Here is a 17,331-nt window from a genome sequence, read left to right on the forward strand (position 1 = left end):
AGGTGGAGACTTATCTGGCCATAATGCCGGCCCCCATTTGCAAATTTAAGCCCAATTTTATTTCACCTTTGGTCAAAAGATGAACATAGGTCCCAGCCTCAGCATAATGCCTTACACCATATAAAGATTTTGTGCTTTTTCAAAACTCTTTCAAATATCTCACTGGGTGCCCAGATATTAAAACATTAAACATCCCCATTTTTTGGTTGGAAAAGTTCATGTTTAGAGAGGCAGGCATTTCCCAAGACTGCAGAAACCATTACAGCCAGGGCCCCAGCAGAGTGCTCATGGCTGTGTCTGCAGGAGCCGGCTGCGGGCTCTCGTCTCCGCTGATGGGTAGGAGGCAGGGAAAGAGGACCCCTGTGCCCGGAGGAGGACTGGGCATCTCGGCAGCAGAGGTGACCTAGCACAGCACGTGCCCACTCTGATGCTGGTGCCAAGACTCCAGCACTCAGACCCCCCATGAGGACCCCCTTATCTCACAGTCCTCAGAACCGGCTGCCAGAGGCTGCCCCACGCCCCACACCATCCCTCCAGAATGCAACATTTCTGGGGGTCGGCTCGTTTTGTCTGGACCTTCTGGCCAGGTTGGCAAAGAAAAGGAGATGGACCCAGTCCACTGGTCACCAGGGCCAGGGACTTTGGGCCCGTGCCAAGTCCACAGAAACCCGCACAGTCCCCAGGGGCATCTCTGGAGCTGACCCCAGAACAGGTGGGCGAGCCCAAGGGCCAGAGGGAAGTCTGGGGCCTCACAGACAGCAGGGACGCCAGACTGCAGACAAGCAGACAGCAGCCTGGCGAGGCCCCAGCCCGCAAGTCCAAGCTGAGGACACCAGCTCAGGGCCACCTCATTGCCATCCATCACCACCAGCGACTCCGAAGAGTCCAGTGACAGAGGCGCTGGGTAATGAGGGATTAACAGCCCTAGAAATAGCTCTGGGAGAGAAGTCACCCGCACACCCCTGGGAAGCCCAGGCGGCTGAGTGACTTCTTCCGACAGCACACACAGGACACCGCCGCTGTCAACACCACCCTAACTGGCAGAGTCAAACTGCACTCTTGGGGTTGAAAGGGCACGGGCCTGCTGCAGAGTCTTCCACAGCTACCACACCCTCCACTGCCCCTCAGGCCTGTCACTCTCAGCGACGCAGGCACTTCCCAGGAGCAGAGGCGACTCCCCTCCCTCCTTAGTCCCTGGACAGAGCAGGGAGGACAGAAGAGGAGGAGCCAGGGAAGGGGGACAGGCCAGCAGGGGGAGGCGAAGGGGCCAGCGCCACCAGGACCCCCAGGACCCTGGCCGTCCTGTTCACCCCTTCCTTCTGTGGTTCACCGTGTGTGCTTATTCCTGGGACCCAGGCCCCAGGAGCCAGGCCGTGGGTATCCACTCTTGCTCCTACAGGTGAGAACTGAGGCCAAGTGGAGGAGGTGGCCGGGGCCCTGCAGCTGGACTAAAACAGGACTGCCCTCTTCTCCTGGCCTCTCTAGCACTTTGCAGAGACTGGAGCCTGTCAGAGCTTGTCAGAGTAGAGCCTCCACTCTGGAGGACGGAGACCAAAGGGAGGCAGGCTCTCCTCTCTGCCCCATGTCAGCACAAAGCCTGCCTACAGCAGTCTGCGCCAGTGCCTCTTGGGTCACCAAACACTGGGACAGTGCCTAGAGCAGCTTCTCCACGGGAGAGGACCCATCCACAGGAGAGGACCCCACACACACATGGGGAGAGGACCCCACACACAGGAGAGGACCCCACACATACAGGGAGAGAACCCACACACACACAGGAGAGGACCCCACCCACAGGAGAGGACCCCACACACGGGAGAGTACCCCACCCACACATGGGGAGCAGATCCCCCCCACCCACACGGGAGAGGACCCCACACACGGGAGAGGACCCCACACATAGGAGAGTACCCCACCCACACATGGGGAGCAGATCCCCCCACCCACACGGGAGAGGACCCCACACACACATGGGGAGAGGATCCCCCCACCCACAGGAGAGGACCCCACATATACAGGGAGAGAACCCGCACACACACGGGAGAGGATCCCACCCACAGGAGAGGACCCCACACACGGGAGAGGACCCCACACATACAGGGAGAGAACCCACACACACACGGGAGAGGACCCCACACATGGGGAAAGGACCCCACACATACAGGGAGAGAACCCCACACATACACGGGAGAAGACCCCACCCACAGGAGAGGACCCCACACACGGGAGAGGACCCCACATATACAGGGAGAGAACCCCACACACACACAGGAGAGGACTCCATCCACAGGAGAGGACCCCATCCACAGGAGAGGACCCCACACATACAGGGAGAGGACCCCACACATACAGGGAGAGAACCCACACACGGGAGAGGACCCCACCCACAGGAGAGGACCCCACACACGGGAGAGGACCCCACACATACAGGGAGAGAACCCCACACACACACAGGAGAGGACCCCACACATGGGGAGAGGACCCTATACACAGGGAGATGACTCCACACACAGAGGGAGAGGCCCCCACACATACAGGGAGAGAACCCCCCACACACACGGGAGAGGATCCCACCCACAGGAGAGGACCCCACACACACATGGGAGAGGACCCCACACATGGGGAGAGGACCCTATACACAGGGAGAGAACCCCACACACACACGGGAGAGGACCCCACACACGAGGAGAGGACCTCACAGACCCATGGGGAGAGGACCCTATACACAGGAAGATGACTCCATACACAGAGGGAGAGGACCCCACACATACAGGGAGAGAACCCACACATGGGAGAGGACCCCACACATACAGGGAGAGAACCCCACACACGAGGAGAGGACCTCACAGACAGGGAGAGAACCCCCACACACACACATACACACTCCTACCAAATTTTGACATATTCAGCACAGCGGGTGTTTCCATATAATTCTGAGGTCCGGAGTTACATTTCGTAGTGGGCCAGGGCCGGGAAGGCAGCCTGGGACTACCAGGACTGGGCCTCCCTGCACACTTGCACCCCACCTGTAAAAGAAGGGACGAGGGCAGTCGCCCCGTATCCAGACCCGTCCTAGGGCTCAGACGTCCCCAATTCCAGACACGCTGGACAGCGCATCCCAGGGGGCCTTGCCACCTGTCATCAAGCTTCTGCCAGGAAAACCAGAGTTCACCTCGGCAGACACAGGGACTGGAGGGGGCGCCACTGGGCTCGGACCTCAGCAGACATGGGAGACAGGAGGGGACCCCAGCAGACATGGGGGCGGGAGGGGCCTAGGCTGGGCTCCCACTAGGTTTCTGCCAAGACAGGCACAGGAGGAGCTGCCTGGCCCCAGAGCCTTCAGATGTGAAGATCACGGATTTGGGAAGGACGCACAGGTGTAGAAGTGGAAGGATGGCCAGAGGGTCTGACTCAGACCATGCCACGTGGAGGACATGGAGAGTGGGGACATGGGAGGGGGGACGTGGGCACAGGAGGACTCCCCGTGGGGAGCTGCAGGAAGAAGCAGTGATCTGAGTGATGAGTTTTATAAGCCTCAGGTCACCAAGCCCACTGTCCATGGAGAGACTGCAGGCAGACCCTCCCTCGAAGCCCCCAGAAGTACCCAGGCCCCTGCAGGCACCTTGGTCTCCACGTGTGGACTGAGACGCGTGGGGAGCAAACCCTGTGTCCCCAGCCAACCTAGACGGTACCGAAAGGAGCCCACTTGAGCTGACTTCACACAGAGGCAGGGGAGGCTGGGGAGCAGACAGAAAGCCAGGACAGGGACTGGCCACTGTGGCCATGTATGAGTCCTGCCAGCCTTCTGTGGTCACTGCAGGCCACGCTGAGCCTCACACGGGGCACGCAGGGTGGGCCTCGACCAGCAGGCTCACAGGTATAAGGCTCCCAGCATTGCCCTCACTGCTTCCCCCAGGCTGGAGGACAGAAACCAGCCATAGGTGGGATCCAAACAGCCATGTGGACTCGAGTTCCCCTGCAACCTGGCATCACGCGGGCACGAGGACTAGTTCTGCTGCATTGCATATGCCGTGGGTGTGGGTGGGCGTCTGCATGGATGGGCATGGGCCAGGACGTACCTCCGTGTGCACTGTCGAGGGTGCACCTTCCTGGGGCACCTGCCATGTGTGTGCACCGCTTCCTGTGGCGATGCGAGAGCTCTGAGAGGGTCCTGTGCACGGCTGCTTCAGAAACGCCAGACACGTGGGTGCGGGCGCAGCCCGGGGAGGTGACCGCTTGGACGCAGAGGGGAGGCCCCCCGCAGGCTCCCGCTGCAATGTCGGCCCTGGACGCAGAGGCGTAGTTCTGAAAGCACACACACGGTGGCGCTGGTGCGGCGCAGGGGACGCGGAGCCCGCGGCCATCCCCAGCTGAGGCCCAGAGCAGGTCCAGGTTTGCCGCCCTCCCATTGCGCCAGACCCGCGCTGAGCCTGACGCCACGCGCCGGCCCCGCCTCTCCTCCCGCACCAGCGCTGCTCCGAGGAGGTCCGCTGAGGCCCAGGATGCTAGAACGGAGGCCAGGCCTGGAGCTCCCCATGCACCCACGGAGCCTAAGCGGGGCTCTGTGGTTCCGGAGCCCGGGGCGGGGGGGGGCGCCTGTCCCTTAGGCGCCCTTGAGGAGACACAGGGCTCCTCCTGGGATGCGGCTGCAGACCACAGCTCTGCTGTCCCTGGAGCTCCCTCAGGGCCACCCCAGTGCTGTGGAGTGGTCACAGGCAGCACGCAGGCACGGGGTATGAAGGCCTCCTGGTGGACACACAGAGCCAGGGCCGCCCCGGTCCAGAGTGGATGCACAGAGCCAGGGTTGCCCCTGTAGAGAGTGGGCGTGCAGACCCATGGCCGCTCCAGTCCAGGTCAGCCAGGTCAGTGGGGTGGGAAGCCAAGAATCCAATGTCTCCACAACAATGACCTGACGTCAGGCCCCTTGCAGGGCATTTGGGACAGGGGTCACTGGTGGGCAGTGCTTGTCACAGCTCGGCAGGGAAGGGTCCTTTCCATTGTCCGCCCTGGGTCTCTCTGACCTCTCTGAACGTCTGTCCATTAAACAGCCCCAGTCTACGCCCACTGACAGCTCAGCTGCAGCTGTGAAAGACGACTCAGAACGGCCGCCTGAGACCCGGCCAGGAGGGGCTCGGTGAGGCCCCTCAGCAGGTGCAGCAGCCCCTGGTGCTCACAGCCCTCCCTCCCCAGGGGCTGCCGCTCAGCTTGATTTGCTGGGGTGCACACGCTGCATGCACTGTGGCCCGTTTCCCTGCTGTCACTGCTCTGGTGAGCTCCGGCTTCCCCAGTCACAGCACCAGGGGCAGGTGTGCCACGCCCCTGCTGCCCACTGGAGTGCCCTGGGCTGTGGGGATGGCAGGAGGCTGCTGGTCCTGCTCTCCCACTGCAAACGGCTATGGAAACAGACAGATACGGGATGACCTGGCAGATATTCGGACAGAGGGGACTGAGCCGTGCCCGCGGCTTCCTGCCTGGTGATGCCCCCATCCAGCCATCCTGCCATGGAGACGAGCCCAGGAGGAAGGAAGGCCTCCTTGAGGCAGGCAGAGACAGAGGCCTGGGCCAGGGCTGCCCGGAAATCTGCACCAAGGTCAGCAAAGGGAGAGGCCACGTGTGCGGCACCGGCCCCAGGAATGAGAGCCAGCCCTGGAGGGAAAGCCACTTGGGGACAAAAGGAAACAGAAACAGACCACGCCTCCTCCCTCCTTGGAGAAGAGACCCTCCCCATCCCACAAACCATGGCCACAAGGCAGGTGCACCAGTCACCCTGACACTCCCCCGCCCCACACTCTGCCTGCATCTGCTCGACTTGTGCTTGGCGTGGGAGCAGTACAAGCTGACAGAACTTCGGTGGGAAACACAATCTCACACTCATCGCTGGAAGTTGACACCTCTCTCTCACAGCCTCCAGGACCAGCACTGGTCATTAGCCCGGGACTGTACCATCAAGTGGCTCTACCCACTGAGGGCGGGAACCACACCGTGCTTCTTTAAAAAAAAAAAAAAAGATTTATTTACCTATTTGAAAGTCAGTTACACCAAGAGAGGAGAGGCAGAGAGAGAAAGAAAGAGAGAGGTCTTCCATCTGCTGGTTCACTCCCCAGATGCCACAACAGCCAGAACTGTGCCTATCCAAAGCCAGGAGCCAAGAGCTTTCTCCAGGTCTCCCATGTGGGTGCAGGGGCCCAAGGACTTGGGCCATCTTCTACTGCTTTCCCAGGCCACAGCAGAGAGCTGGATTGGAAGTGGAGCAGCCGGGACTAGAACCGGCGCCCATATGGGATGCCGGCACTTCAGGCCAGAGCGTTAACCTGCTGCGCCACAGCACCAGCCCCCACACCATGCTTCTAATCTCTGCACATTAGCAGGGAGCTGGATTGGAAGTGGAGCAGCCAAGACTTGAACCAGCGCCCACATGGGAAGGCAGCACCACAGGAGCGGCTCAACCCCCCGGCCCCATAGCCCCCATGGCCGTCCTTTAATGCCCTCCCTCCACTCAGCCATCCCTGCTCAGCCTAAGCAGTGCCTGTCGTGTTTATGGTTCCCTTGTCACTGTCTCCTGCTGCCAGGGACAACCACGTGGGTCCTGTGCAGGCTGAGCTCACTTCTGAGGTCAAGGTTGAGTCAAGGTCGAGTCTCCCCATTGTGGGGAGAACCGGCCACACACAGCAGCCCTGCTGGAGACTCTGTGGGCCCCTCGCCTGGGAGAGGCGCGAGCCCTCCTGCAGCACCGTGGCCTGGTGATGAAAATGTCGCTGCACACGCTACCGCCCCGCCCCGTGCCTGGCTCACAGCTCTGGCAGAACAGAGGCCTCTGGGGCTGCTGCAGCAGGCTGACCCAAGGGTGTCCAGGATGAGGGGTCAGGGATCTGACTTCCAAGCCCTGGCTTCCTGGAGAAACAGCAGGCAGGCTGTCCACGCCCCGCCTGTGTTAAGGATGCATCTGAGGCTGTGGCTCCCGGGGCAGTGGAGGAGATGGAGCTGGCCCTGGTGTCAGTGGGGGGCAAACGCTCCCCAGAATGTGACCACAGGATGGCCCCTCACCTCACCCAGCCTCACGTCCAGCACCGGCTGTGGACTCCACTTCGTGCTTCTGGAAGGGCGCTGGCTCGGTGACCGGTTCCAGCAGCGGCCACTGAGAGCCTCTCTCGTCTTCTCTCCCTCCTGCTCTCACTCCAGGCCTCTGCAGGGACTCCTTCTCACTGTCGCTCCCATGCCTCTGTGCCCCTGAAAGTCACTGCTGGGGAGCAGGGGATAGTGGGCCCTCAGGCAGGGTCTCTGGGCTGCAGAGGTGGACTCATGAAGCCCTGGGGGCCACAGGAGTGAGAGGAGAGGGGCTTCCCACCCTCTCTGGCCCCTCAGAGGGACCCCATGTGACTGGAGCTGGGGGTGGGGCCAGGAACTCAGGGATCCCATCGTAAGAGAGCAGGGGGTGGGGATGGACACTCTGGGACCCCATCTGATGGGAGCCAGGGGCCTCCTGGCTCCGCCTCCTGAAGTCGATCTGCGGGTGGAAACAGAAATGACCTCTCATACCCACTGCCCACCCACGGCCCCAGAACCCAGCCTCTTGGCCTCAGCATTGCCACAAGCCAGGGCAGGCCTGGATGCTGATGAGAAAGGCAGGGGATGAGACAGGGACTTGCTGTCCCAGGGGTGGGCATTGGGTGCTCTGATGAGGCCTCACCCTCCAGGACACGGTTGGGTGGTGACAAGAGGGGTGCTATTACAGTAGGGGAGGGGCAATGCCGGTAGCTTGGGGCAGGTACCCTAACCCAAACCCTAAACCCTATCCCTGACCCAGGACAAGGGCCTTTGAGCCAGGGAGCAGCCATGGAACTGGAGGTTCCTTCCTGGGTCACCACGGCCCAGGTCACAGTCAGACTAGCAGTGGTCTGCAGGCTGACTGTCCGTGCTATGCCTGGCCCAAGGGGCAGAACCTTCTGCAGCCTCTGCCATCTCTCGGTGCCCACAGACCAGTGGGATTCCTGGGCTGCTGTCTTGAACCTCCTCCCTCACCTGCACTGCGCCAGTCCTGCCTCCAGGGCAGCCCCACAGGAAGAACCTTCTGAGAGCCACACTGGCCCCCAACTCAGGGCCCTGGGAGAGGCCGGCTTCTGTAGCCCCCTGGCAGACCCCAGGGGCTGGGTGGCTGGGCACAGCTGGACACAGCCCCTGCTGCCTGGGCCACCCTGCGACCCCTCCCTTTGGGAATGGAAGCTGGGGCCTTCTACTACGAAAATCCAAAGTTCAGTTGCCAGGGACCTGTGCACTGGACAGTGCCTCCTGAGGTGACATTCCCCAAGTGCCCCACATTCCCACGGGTGTCACCAGGCTTCCACCCTGCATGAGCGACGGGAGCACCTCAGGGGTCCGCAGCCACTCACACCAGCCGCCGTGCGGTAGGTCCTTCCTGCGGGAGAGGTGGGGGACAGCCTCTGCCGCCCCACCTGGACCCTCCGCAGGGGGACCTCCAGTTCTGTCCCTTCTCTCCCCGAGGGCAGGCGGTGGGATCCACTTCGTTTTATTGTACTTCTACATACAGAGAGAAAAGCACCGGAAACACACGTGTACAGGACCAGAAACAGGACGAACACACACAAAACCGGCACGCACATCGAGGCGGGGGCCCGGAGGCGGGGCCGGCCGGGGCGGCCGGGGCGGCCGGGGCGGCCGGGGCGGCTCGGGGCGGCCGGGGCGGCTCGGGGCGCGGCCGTACCCTAGGCCGGCTGCTGGAAGATGCTGAAGTTGAGTCTGCACATGCACATGAGCCAGAAGATGCAGACGGTCATGGACACCCAGATCCAGAAGTCCTCGGACGGCTCTGCGCGGGGCCGGCGGTGCACGCTGCAGGCGTGCGGCTCGTCCTCGGCGTGGGGCCCACAGCCCGGCTGGCCCGGCCTGGCCCGGTGCCGCCGCCGGCAGTAGCTGTAGGCCGCGAGGCCGCCGCTGTGCGGACCGCCGGCCGCGTGCTCGGGGCCCTGGCGCTGCACCACCTCCAGGGCCGACACGGGGATGGCGATGGAGCCGCTGCTGACCGCCACAGGGCTGCGCGCCTCGCTGCCCAGCGTCGTCGGGGCGCCTCCGTCTTCCTTCCCGGCGCCCGCGGCGAAGCTGAAGGGGAAGGTGACGTAGCACGCCTCGCCGGGGGGCGCCGTGCCCAGCACGCCCAACGCCGACAGCGGGAAGGTGACCGCGCCCTCGCCGTCGGCCGAGAGCCCGACCACGTAGGACACCGCCGGCAGCGGGGCCCCGGCAGCCGCCAGCCCCGCGCTGAGCGACAGCGGGCCCTGGCCCTTGGCCACGCCCACGGGGCGGGGCGCGCCGCCGTGGCCGCCGAAGACGAAGCCGCGCAGCTCGAAGGTGGGCTCGACGTCGCCGAGGCACAGGCCCTCGGCGTGGAAGACCGGGTCCCCGACGTCCACGGGGATGCCGCCGCCCTCGGGCGCCGCGCCGCCGGGCCCGAACAGGCGCAGGGTGCCCCTGCCAAGGGCAGCCGGGCGCTCGCCGGCCGCGGGCCGGCCGCCGTCCACCAGGGAGAAGGGCAGCGAGACGACGCGGGCGCCCTCGTGCGGGCACTCGCCGCCGTCCGCCGCGGCGCCGTCGAGGAAGTCGGTCTCGGCGAGGCCGCCGGGGTCGTGGCCGCCGGCGCAGCAGCCGGCCGCGTGCCCGGCCCTGGCCGCCGGCCCCCAGGCCAGCTCGGGCGCCGTCTGCAGGAAGCAGAGCTGCAGCTCACAGGCCTCGCAGCGGTCGCCGAAGCGGACCTCGGGGCACTGGCTGAGGTGGTCGCCGTAGCACCGCCTCAGGATGTGCAGCACCAGCTTGCTGAGGAAGATCCACACGTTGAGGGGGCTCACCTGGCAGTCGCCGCGGGGGCCCGGCGGCCCCGGGGGGCACATCCGGCACCGCTGGCCCCACACGCGCATCTTGACCAGCCCCTGGCGGCTGCCCGCGTCCCACCACAGGTGGAAGAGGATGTGCACGTGCGCCGAGCGCCAGACCCACAGGCAGCGGCTGCACTGGAGCCTGCGGGGAGAGAGGGCCGTGAGCCGCGGCCGGGCAGGACGCAGCTCCAGCCCGGGAACAGCCGGGTGCCGGCCGGCGCAGCCGCAGCGCTCGGAGCTGCCTCGCTCTGGGCCAGGCCCTGCAGCTTGAAGACCTGAGACGCAGACACGCGCACAGCAGGGCAGCACCAGGGTGCACCCCGGCCGGAGGCCTGGGAGCCACGCGCCCCCACATTCTGCTGTCTGCAGTGTGGACTCCCTGAGTGCCAGGGCAGGAGGGGGAGCCGACTCAGGGCCTCCCGGCTGGGCCTGGCCAGGTGATGAGAAATTTGGGAAATTTAAGGGGGTGCTGGTGTGAGGGATGCCCCCTGCAGCTAAGTGCAGGCTCGGGGGACCCTGGACAAGCCCCCTGGATTCTGAACAGTGCACCTCATATGTGAGCTGGAGAGTTGGGCACCACACCCCTGGCTGAAAGAAGCGCCCAGCTCCTGGCCCCCAGGATGGACTCTCCTCCAAGGTCCTTGGGTTGGGGTGGGCAGATTAAGCCACTACCTGAGACACCCACATCCCGTATCGGAGCACCTGGAATCTCCGCCTCTGCTTCCGATTCAGCTTCCTGCCAATGGACCTCGGTGACGAAGGTGCTGGCTTCCCTTGCCACCCACGTGGGAGACCCGGATGGAGTTCAGCCTGGCTAGCCCTGGCTGTTGTGGCCGTTCGAAGGCTGAACCATTGGATGGGAGAAGTTCTGTCTCTCCCCACCCCCATCAGTCTGCCCTTCATCTAAATAAAAATGAGTAAACTTTTTAAAAAGACGGGGCGGGGGGGCAGATGAAGGGCCACTCATTGCTGCCCTCAGTGACCCTGTCTTTGCGCTGCCCATGGGACTTTCCAGACGATGGAACTGCTTTAGACCCTGCGCGGCCGAGGAGCCTACAGAGCGCATGGACGTGGAGCTGAACTTCTAACTCTGCTTAAGTCTGATTAGCGATCAGAAGCCACAGGTGCCTGGTGGCCCTGGCTGGAGACATGGGTGTCGTGGTCCCCGTCGTCTGGGTGACCAGAGCCACCTGCATGCGCTACATGGCAGCACTTGGCTGTGGGGCCAGGCAGGGGCTTCTCGGTCTTCTCAGACCCAGCACCTGGAAGAGCCAGGGCTCCACCACACACTGGCCCCCAGATCCGGTGCTCGGGAGCTATGTGGTCAGAGGCAGAGAGCAGGACAACCGGTCAGCATGCCGAGGGGCCGACGGAGCTGCTAGAGCTGCCCCCTGGCTGGCGCCATGAGCCAGGGATGCACGCTGGGGAGGTTCATGGTGGTGATGAAGTATGAGGCTCCCTGGGGACCCTCTGCCACAGCCTCCCCAAGCAGGACTGCCCGGCTGGCTGGTTGCTCAGGCCTGAGCACCGCACCTGCGCATTCCAGGCCCTGCCTGGACACCATGGCAACACCACGGGAACAGCGCAGGCCAGGGGAGCGCCCACCCCCCTGGCAGCCATGATGTCAGCACTGTCGGGTCTCAGCTCTGGCACCGCCCGGCCCCACCCACCTGATGGGGGACAAGTCCAGGCGGGGTGGATGCCCGCTGCCAGCCCCACAGCACCCACTCCAGGGCCACTCGGGCCCGGTCTCAGAGCCTAGAAAGGCGCCTTCAGCCTCCCCTCACCCACAGGGGGCTCCCCCCCGCCTGCCCTTGGCCGCACCTTGAAAGCCCCTTCAGCCGATACTGGAAGCTGCTGCCGTCCAGGGGCCCCGCGGCCAGGCTCTCCTGGGGGAGCAGGACCCAGGCGTCTCGGGGCTTCCTCTCGCTCATCAGCTGGGCGAAGGTGCTCACCCACACGTCCGCCCCAGCCGCGTCCATGCTGCGCGTGTCTGCACTGCGGGCTGACAGCCGCACTCGTTCAGGGGCTCCCAGGAAGCCTCGGTCCCGCGCTGGCCAATCAGCTGCCTTGACAACAGCACGGTCTCCGTGGCAACCGGTTTGTCTCAGAGACATGGAAGCAGAGAGGAAAAATACAATGAAATCGCCTGTGACCCCAGCACCCAGAGGTCACGGTCGCGACGAGCTGGGTGTGCTGATGTCTGTGTGGCTGCCGTGTACATGGGCGTGTATGCTTGCACAGCCACTGTCACAGACCAGAGATCATGTGACACGCATGCATCGCCTGCAGCTGCTCTCTTCCCTGCACGACGCGTGAGCAGTGTCCCGTGAGCGTCTCTCCAAGGGTCTGGTATTTTCCAGCGGACTGCCAACCCTGAACTGGAACAGCATGGCACTAAATTCTAAGACACCGACATAAAAATGCCTAGAACATACATGCCAGCCTCACACCTCCCAGGCAAAGAACCAGCCCGCAGCTGTCCCTGCTGCCGCCAGCCTCAGGCCCCTCCACCACTGCGCTGCCCCCAGCCAGGCCGAGCCCCGCTTGTGGCTGCACGGCCTGAGCCGCAGCCTCAGCAGCCCTGCTCACAGCTTGCGGAAACAGCATGTCTGGCTTCTCCCTCCCTCCCAAGACTCAGGGAACAGCGAGAGAAAGCTAGTGCAGAAAGCAGGCCAGCCTTGGCCGTCCAGGATGGCAGGGCTGCACGCACGGCCAACCCACAGCTGTCAGTGAAGGACTCAAGCCGAGGCGGCCTCTGGTGACCGTGGCTGGGCAGCTTCTCCAGGACGAGGGCCATGTTGAGGCTGGGGTGCAGAGGTGGCCCCAGGAGCCCTGAGCATGGGCACCTGGCTCAGGGCAGCCACCATGGAGAGGAGCTTGTGGGCAGCTGCTCTGGCTGCTGGAGAAGCTCATGCTGACAAGAATAGACACCCCCAAGGGCCATTTCAGGGGACCCCCGGGAGACACCCCACACACATGGAACCAGAGCCTTGTAGCCTCTGTGGGCCCCTGGAAGCTGTCCCTTCCAGTCACTGGGGCGGGCTGCCCTGCTCACGCCTGCCCAGCTCTCTGGGGGCCTGCAGATGATGTCCCAGGTCTCAGGGACATGCCCCTGGACGGGCTCAGTGCCTCTCCCATGCCACACGTGGTCGCTCAGCTCACTTTGCCCTGCTCACAGCTGCACAGCCCACCTGCCCAGCTCTCTGGGCCCAGCTGCAGGTGCAGGGCCTGCAGACGACCGTCCAAGGTCTTGGGGATGTGCCCTTTCCATGCCACACGTGGTCACTCAGCTCACTCCGCCCTGCCCCGTCTGCACCTGGCTGGCTACCCATCTGTCCTCTACTTGTGGGCAGGGTGCTTGGTCCTTCTGGTTTTGTTTTCTTGTTTTTAAATTATTTTTATTTTGTTTATTTGAAAGACGGGCTGGGGGGCAGGGAGAGATCTTCCTCCTGCTGGTTCATTCCCTAGATGGCTGCAATGGCTGGGGTTGGGCCAGACGGAAGCCAGAAGCCTGAAACCCAACCGAGTCTCCCACATGGGTGCAGTGGCCCAAAAATTCAAGCCATCCCCTGCCGCTCTCTCAGGTGCACTAGCAGTGGAGCAGCCAGGACTGGAACCAGCAGTCGGGTGAGGTGACAGCACCACAGTGCCAGCCCAGCTTCGGGCCTCCGGGGCTGGCAGCCACCCGCTCTTCCTGAACCAGAGGACGGCAGGTGCTCTCCTGCACACAGGCACCTGCTGGGCTCTTGGCTGCCCTGGGCTTCTCTCCTGCCTCTGCCCTGGACACTGAGCGGCCTCTCACTCCTCCGCCGGCTCACCAGTTCTCTCCCTTCTCCAGCTCGCCGCTGATCCTGAAAAGAGCGTGCTGCTTTATTTTGCATATCTGAACGTGCTCTGACTTTCAGATACGTGCTGTCTTTCTGTGACAGACAGAGGAGGAACTACGGGACGTGCTTCTGGGAAACATCCTTGACACAGGGCTGCCGGGCAGGGCCTACTCTTCTCACTCCACTTTCACATTCTTCTGTTTATCAACGTAGAGATGATGGTCGGTGCTCCAGCAGCCCTTGTGGACCACGAGGTGACCAGGGCATAGAGACCGTGGCAGGAATGGGGGGGTCCTTTGTCAGCACTCCACTTCCGGGTTTCTGTTCAGATGAGAAAGGAACCGCCCCCTCCCATACATGCACACAAAATACACACTACACATAATACACATGAACTCACATATGTGCAAGTCACGCACTACACACAGAAACACATACACATATAAAATACACAATACATATAAAATATACACACAACACAGTACACAAACTACACATCTATGTGTGCACATACACACCTACACACACAAATGTACAACACACACATGTGCACAGTACATATAAAAACATACAGCACAGTACAGACTACACACCTACACATGTACACACACTCACACAACACGCACAGTACATATGAAATACAGCACAGTACAAGAATGCACATGTATGCGTGTGCATACATACCTACACATGCATTAACATACACCACACTTGCATGGTTCGTGTAAAAACATACAGCACAGTACAGACTACACACCTACACATACAAATGTACAACACACACATGTGCATAGTACATACAAAAACATACAGCACAGTACACAGACTACACAGCTGCACGGGCACATACACACCTACGCATACACAAACACACACTGGGAATTTGCACAGGTGAAAGGCAGGGTCTGGCGTTCAGGCACAGTGGGTGAAGCTGCCCTCTGTGGCACCGTAGCAGGATTTGTGTCCCGAGAGGAGACACCAAGGCCCCTAACAGGAAGTAGTCTATGCCGGCAGAAGGCCCAGGTGGAATTTCTTACCAAAATCCTGAGCCCCGAACAAAGAAGGGTTTTCCTTTACATATGGTTTTAGCCTCCTTGTCTCCCTTCCAGGGACTGGGAGTTCTAACCTTACATGGCGGCCACAGGATGGATACACGATAGGTATTTTCACACACGCACTGAGCCCACAAGCAGGGCCTGAGACGGTTGCATCCGAGCAGAGAGGGCACAGCTGGAGCACAGGCAGCAGAACACAGCCATGTTTCATGCCCAGGACGGACACCTCTGTCTGACCTTGGGAGGCCCCCACGACAGCTTCAACCACGTCAGTCAGAAACAAGTCTGATTAAAGACAGAGGCCTCAGCCGCAACACCAGCGTCCCATGTGGGCCCAGTTCAATCCCAGCTGTTCTGCTTCCGATCCAGCTCCCTGGGACAGCCGCAGATGGCCAGAGTGCTTGGCCCCTGTCTCCCATAGGGGCGACCCGGACGGAGCTCCTGGCTTCCTCTTGAAGTCGCTGTGGCCATTGGAGGAGGGAACCACAGGATGGAAGATTTTCTTTCTGTTTGCCTTTCAAATAACTCTTTAAAAAAAAAAAAAAAGAAACTAATTACATTCTAGAAAGTTTAGAAAAAAATAGTGGGAGGGATAAAACTGTCTGTGTACCCGTGTGTAGTAAATTGGAAATAGCTCATGAAATTTGTTTCAAGTTAGCTCTTAAATTGGGCAGATAAATGAGGCTCTCTTTTCTCACTTCTGGGAAATGTTTCAAAACCAAGATAGAACAGAAAGTTTTTATTTGCAGACACTATTAACCGTTTCCTGTCCCAACCCAGGAGCCAGCTGTGACTCAGGCTGCCTGGGCCAAGGCGCCACGGGCCACCTGCCGCATTGGAGGAAACCCGGCTGGGAGCAGGGAGAGCCCCTCCCCCACCTTCCCCCTGTGAGCAGTGTCCGGGTCACATCCTGCAGCTCACAGAGATCCTCTTCTCACATTCCAGGGAGGAGCCCCGGCCTCCTGGCCACTTCCAGCCCCGAATGGCTGAGCCGAGTGGCTCCTCTGTGGTCGGCAGGACAGAGGGGTCCCAGGCTTACCCAGGGGAACCCAGAGCAAACACGGCTGTTCACACTCCTAGCAGCCAGCTCACAACCATCAGGCACTGGCACCCTCCCAGAGGGGCTGCAGGGCGTGGCTAAGTAACGGGGCCCCACTGTGGACTCAGTGCCTCTGCGGGGGCACAGCCATGGAGGGATGCACACGGGGCACCCCGAATCTGCACAGCAGGGAGACGAAGCCCTGGGATGGCAGCAGGACCCTCGGTGCTCACATACACCTGGGAGCCCCCCGTGTGCTGTCCCTCAGTTGTGTAAAGCTAGCTCAGACCAGGGCTGAGCAAACTGCGGGGACGGCCGGGAGCAATGTTCCACTGCAGCAGCCCCACTGTGACCTCACAGTTCCCAGTCACCCCACGGTCGGAACACGCCTCCCTCCTGCTTCTAGCAGGTTCCCTCTCAGACCCTGGATTGCACATGGCTGCCCAGGCCCAGGCCCAGGTGTGTGGAAGGGGTGTGCTCCTAGCAAGAGCGGGGCAGGGCAGAAAGCAGTGGCAAGTGGAGGTCAGAGTCTGCCTCTGGGGCTCCTGAGGTCTCCCCCAGAGGCAGGGAGGGGCAGGGAGGCCCTCATCCCTCCCAGGACCAGGAGCGGTGGGGCTGCTGCAGGGAGGCAGGGCTCCGCGCACACTGGGGACCAGGAGCCTGGTGGGGATTGTGTCTGGCGTGGGAATCGGCAGCCATGCAGGAGATGGCGTGACTGTGCTGGGGACTGCGTGAGCAGGCAGCAGTGTGTACCTGCGCTGCTCAGGGGTCTGGATGAGAGGATGGGGTGCAGCCCTGCCTCAGGCCTGAGCCCTGGAACCTGCTATTCCTGCCTCCTGCTCTGGACTCGGGGGCCCTGCTCACCCCCTCCCTGCCCTGCTTCCCACAGGCTCACCCTCCCAAACCCGCCTGCCCTCATTAGCCCCAGAGACCACCATGTCTCTGCCCTGTCCCAGCCCCAGCCTAGCTCCATGCTGAGTCCACTCCAGAACTGCTTCCCCCACTGCCAGGAGCCTCCAGCAGGGGCAGGGAAGAGGGAGGAGAGGGGGCTGGGAGGGCAGAAAGGGTCCAGCATCTCCCATCCCTGGCTGACCCCCCCCCCCAGCTGCCACTGTGCACTGTGCAGTAGGTGCACCTGCAGGGAGGCGGGTGTGGATCTCAGAGTGGACACCAGAGAAAGGCAAGGCCCACGTGGCTCTTGTGCCCTTCAGGTTAACTCCTGAGAAAAGGAACAGGGACACTGGCAGGGGGCGCGCGGTGGGGGGAGAGGGGAGGGGGAGCAGGGAGAGGGAACAGGGGAGGGGGGAGGGGAGCAGGACACTGTAGGAAGTGGAGGGACAGCTCTGGGGACCTGAGCCGTCTTGGACAGGGACATCTGGCCAGGCACCAACTCCCGTATTTGGTCCTCCAGCGGTGGCTGCGCTGGGCCCCAGCTCGGAACCGAAGGCGCCCGGTCCTCGCACCGGCAGCTCCGGCGTCAGGAGCAGGGGGCAGGGAGTCCACACCTGAGGCCGGGACAGCCA

The 17,331-nt window shown here is 62.2% G+C and overlaps 1 protein-coding gene across 1 annotated transcript; it reads right to left on the minus strand.

The window, feature by feature from the left end:
- Positions 1-6,192: 6,192 nt before the first annotated feature.
- On the minus strand, positions 6,193-12,148 carry RTP5 (receptor transporter protein 5 (putative)). Its single transcript, XM_002723728.6, has 2 exons — positions 11,709-12,148; positions 6,193-10,026 (listed from the first exon to the last, which is right to left on the minus strand). The coding sequence occupies exons 1-2, from the start codon at positions 11,999-12,001 to the stop codon at positions 8,721-8,723; spliced, it is 1,599 nt and encodes a 532-aa protein (XP_002723774.3). The 5' UTR covers positions 12,002-12,148; the 3' UTR covers positions 6,193-8,720.
- Positions 12,149-17,331: the final 5,183 nt, after the last annotated feature.

The sequence above is a fragment of the Oryctolagus cuniculus genome, chromosome 3, assembly GCF_051225735.1.
Source record: "Oryctolagus cuniculus isolate XC-2025 breed Fujian yellow rabbit chromosome 3, ASM5122573v1, whole genome shotgun sequence".
Classification (NCBI taxonomy): Eukaryota; Metazoa; Chordata; class Mammalia; order Lagomorpha; family Leporidae; genus Oryctolagus; species Oryctolagus cuniculus.

What these genes read in the sequence shown, in the direction of transcription:
- RTP5 (XM_002723728.6), bottom strand. Translation starts at nt 12,001, where the DNA reads ATGTCTCTGAGACAAACCGGTTGCCACGGAGACCGTGCTGTTGTCAAG. An exon ending in CGGCTGAAGGGGCTTTCAAG is followed by an intron (nt 10,027 to 11,708) that starts GTGCGGCCAAGG and finishes CTCTCCCCGCAG; the next exon opens with GCTCCAGTGCAGCCGCTGCC.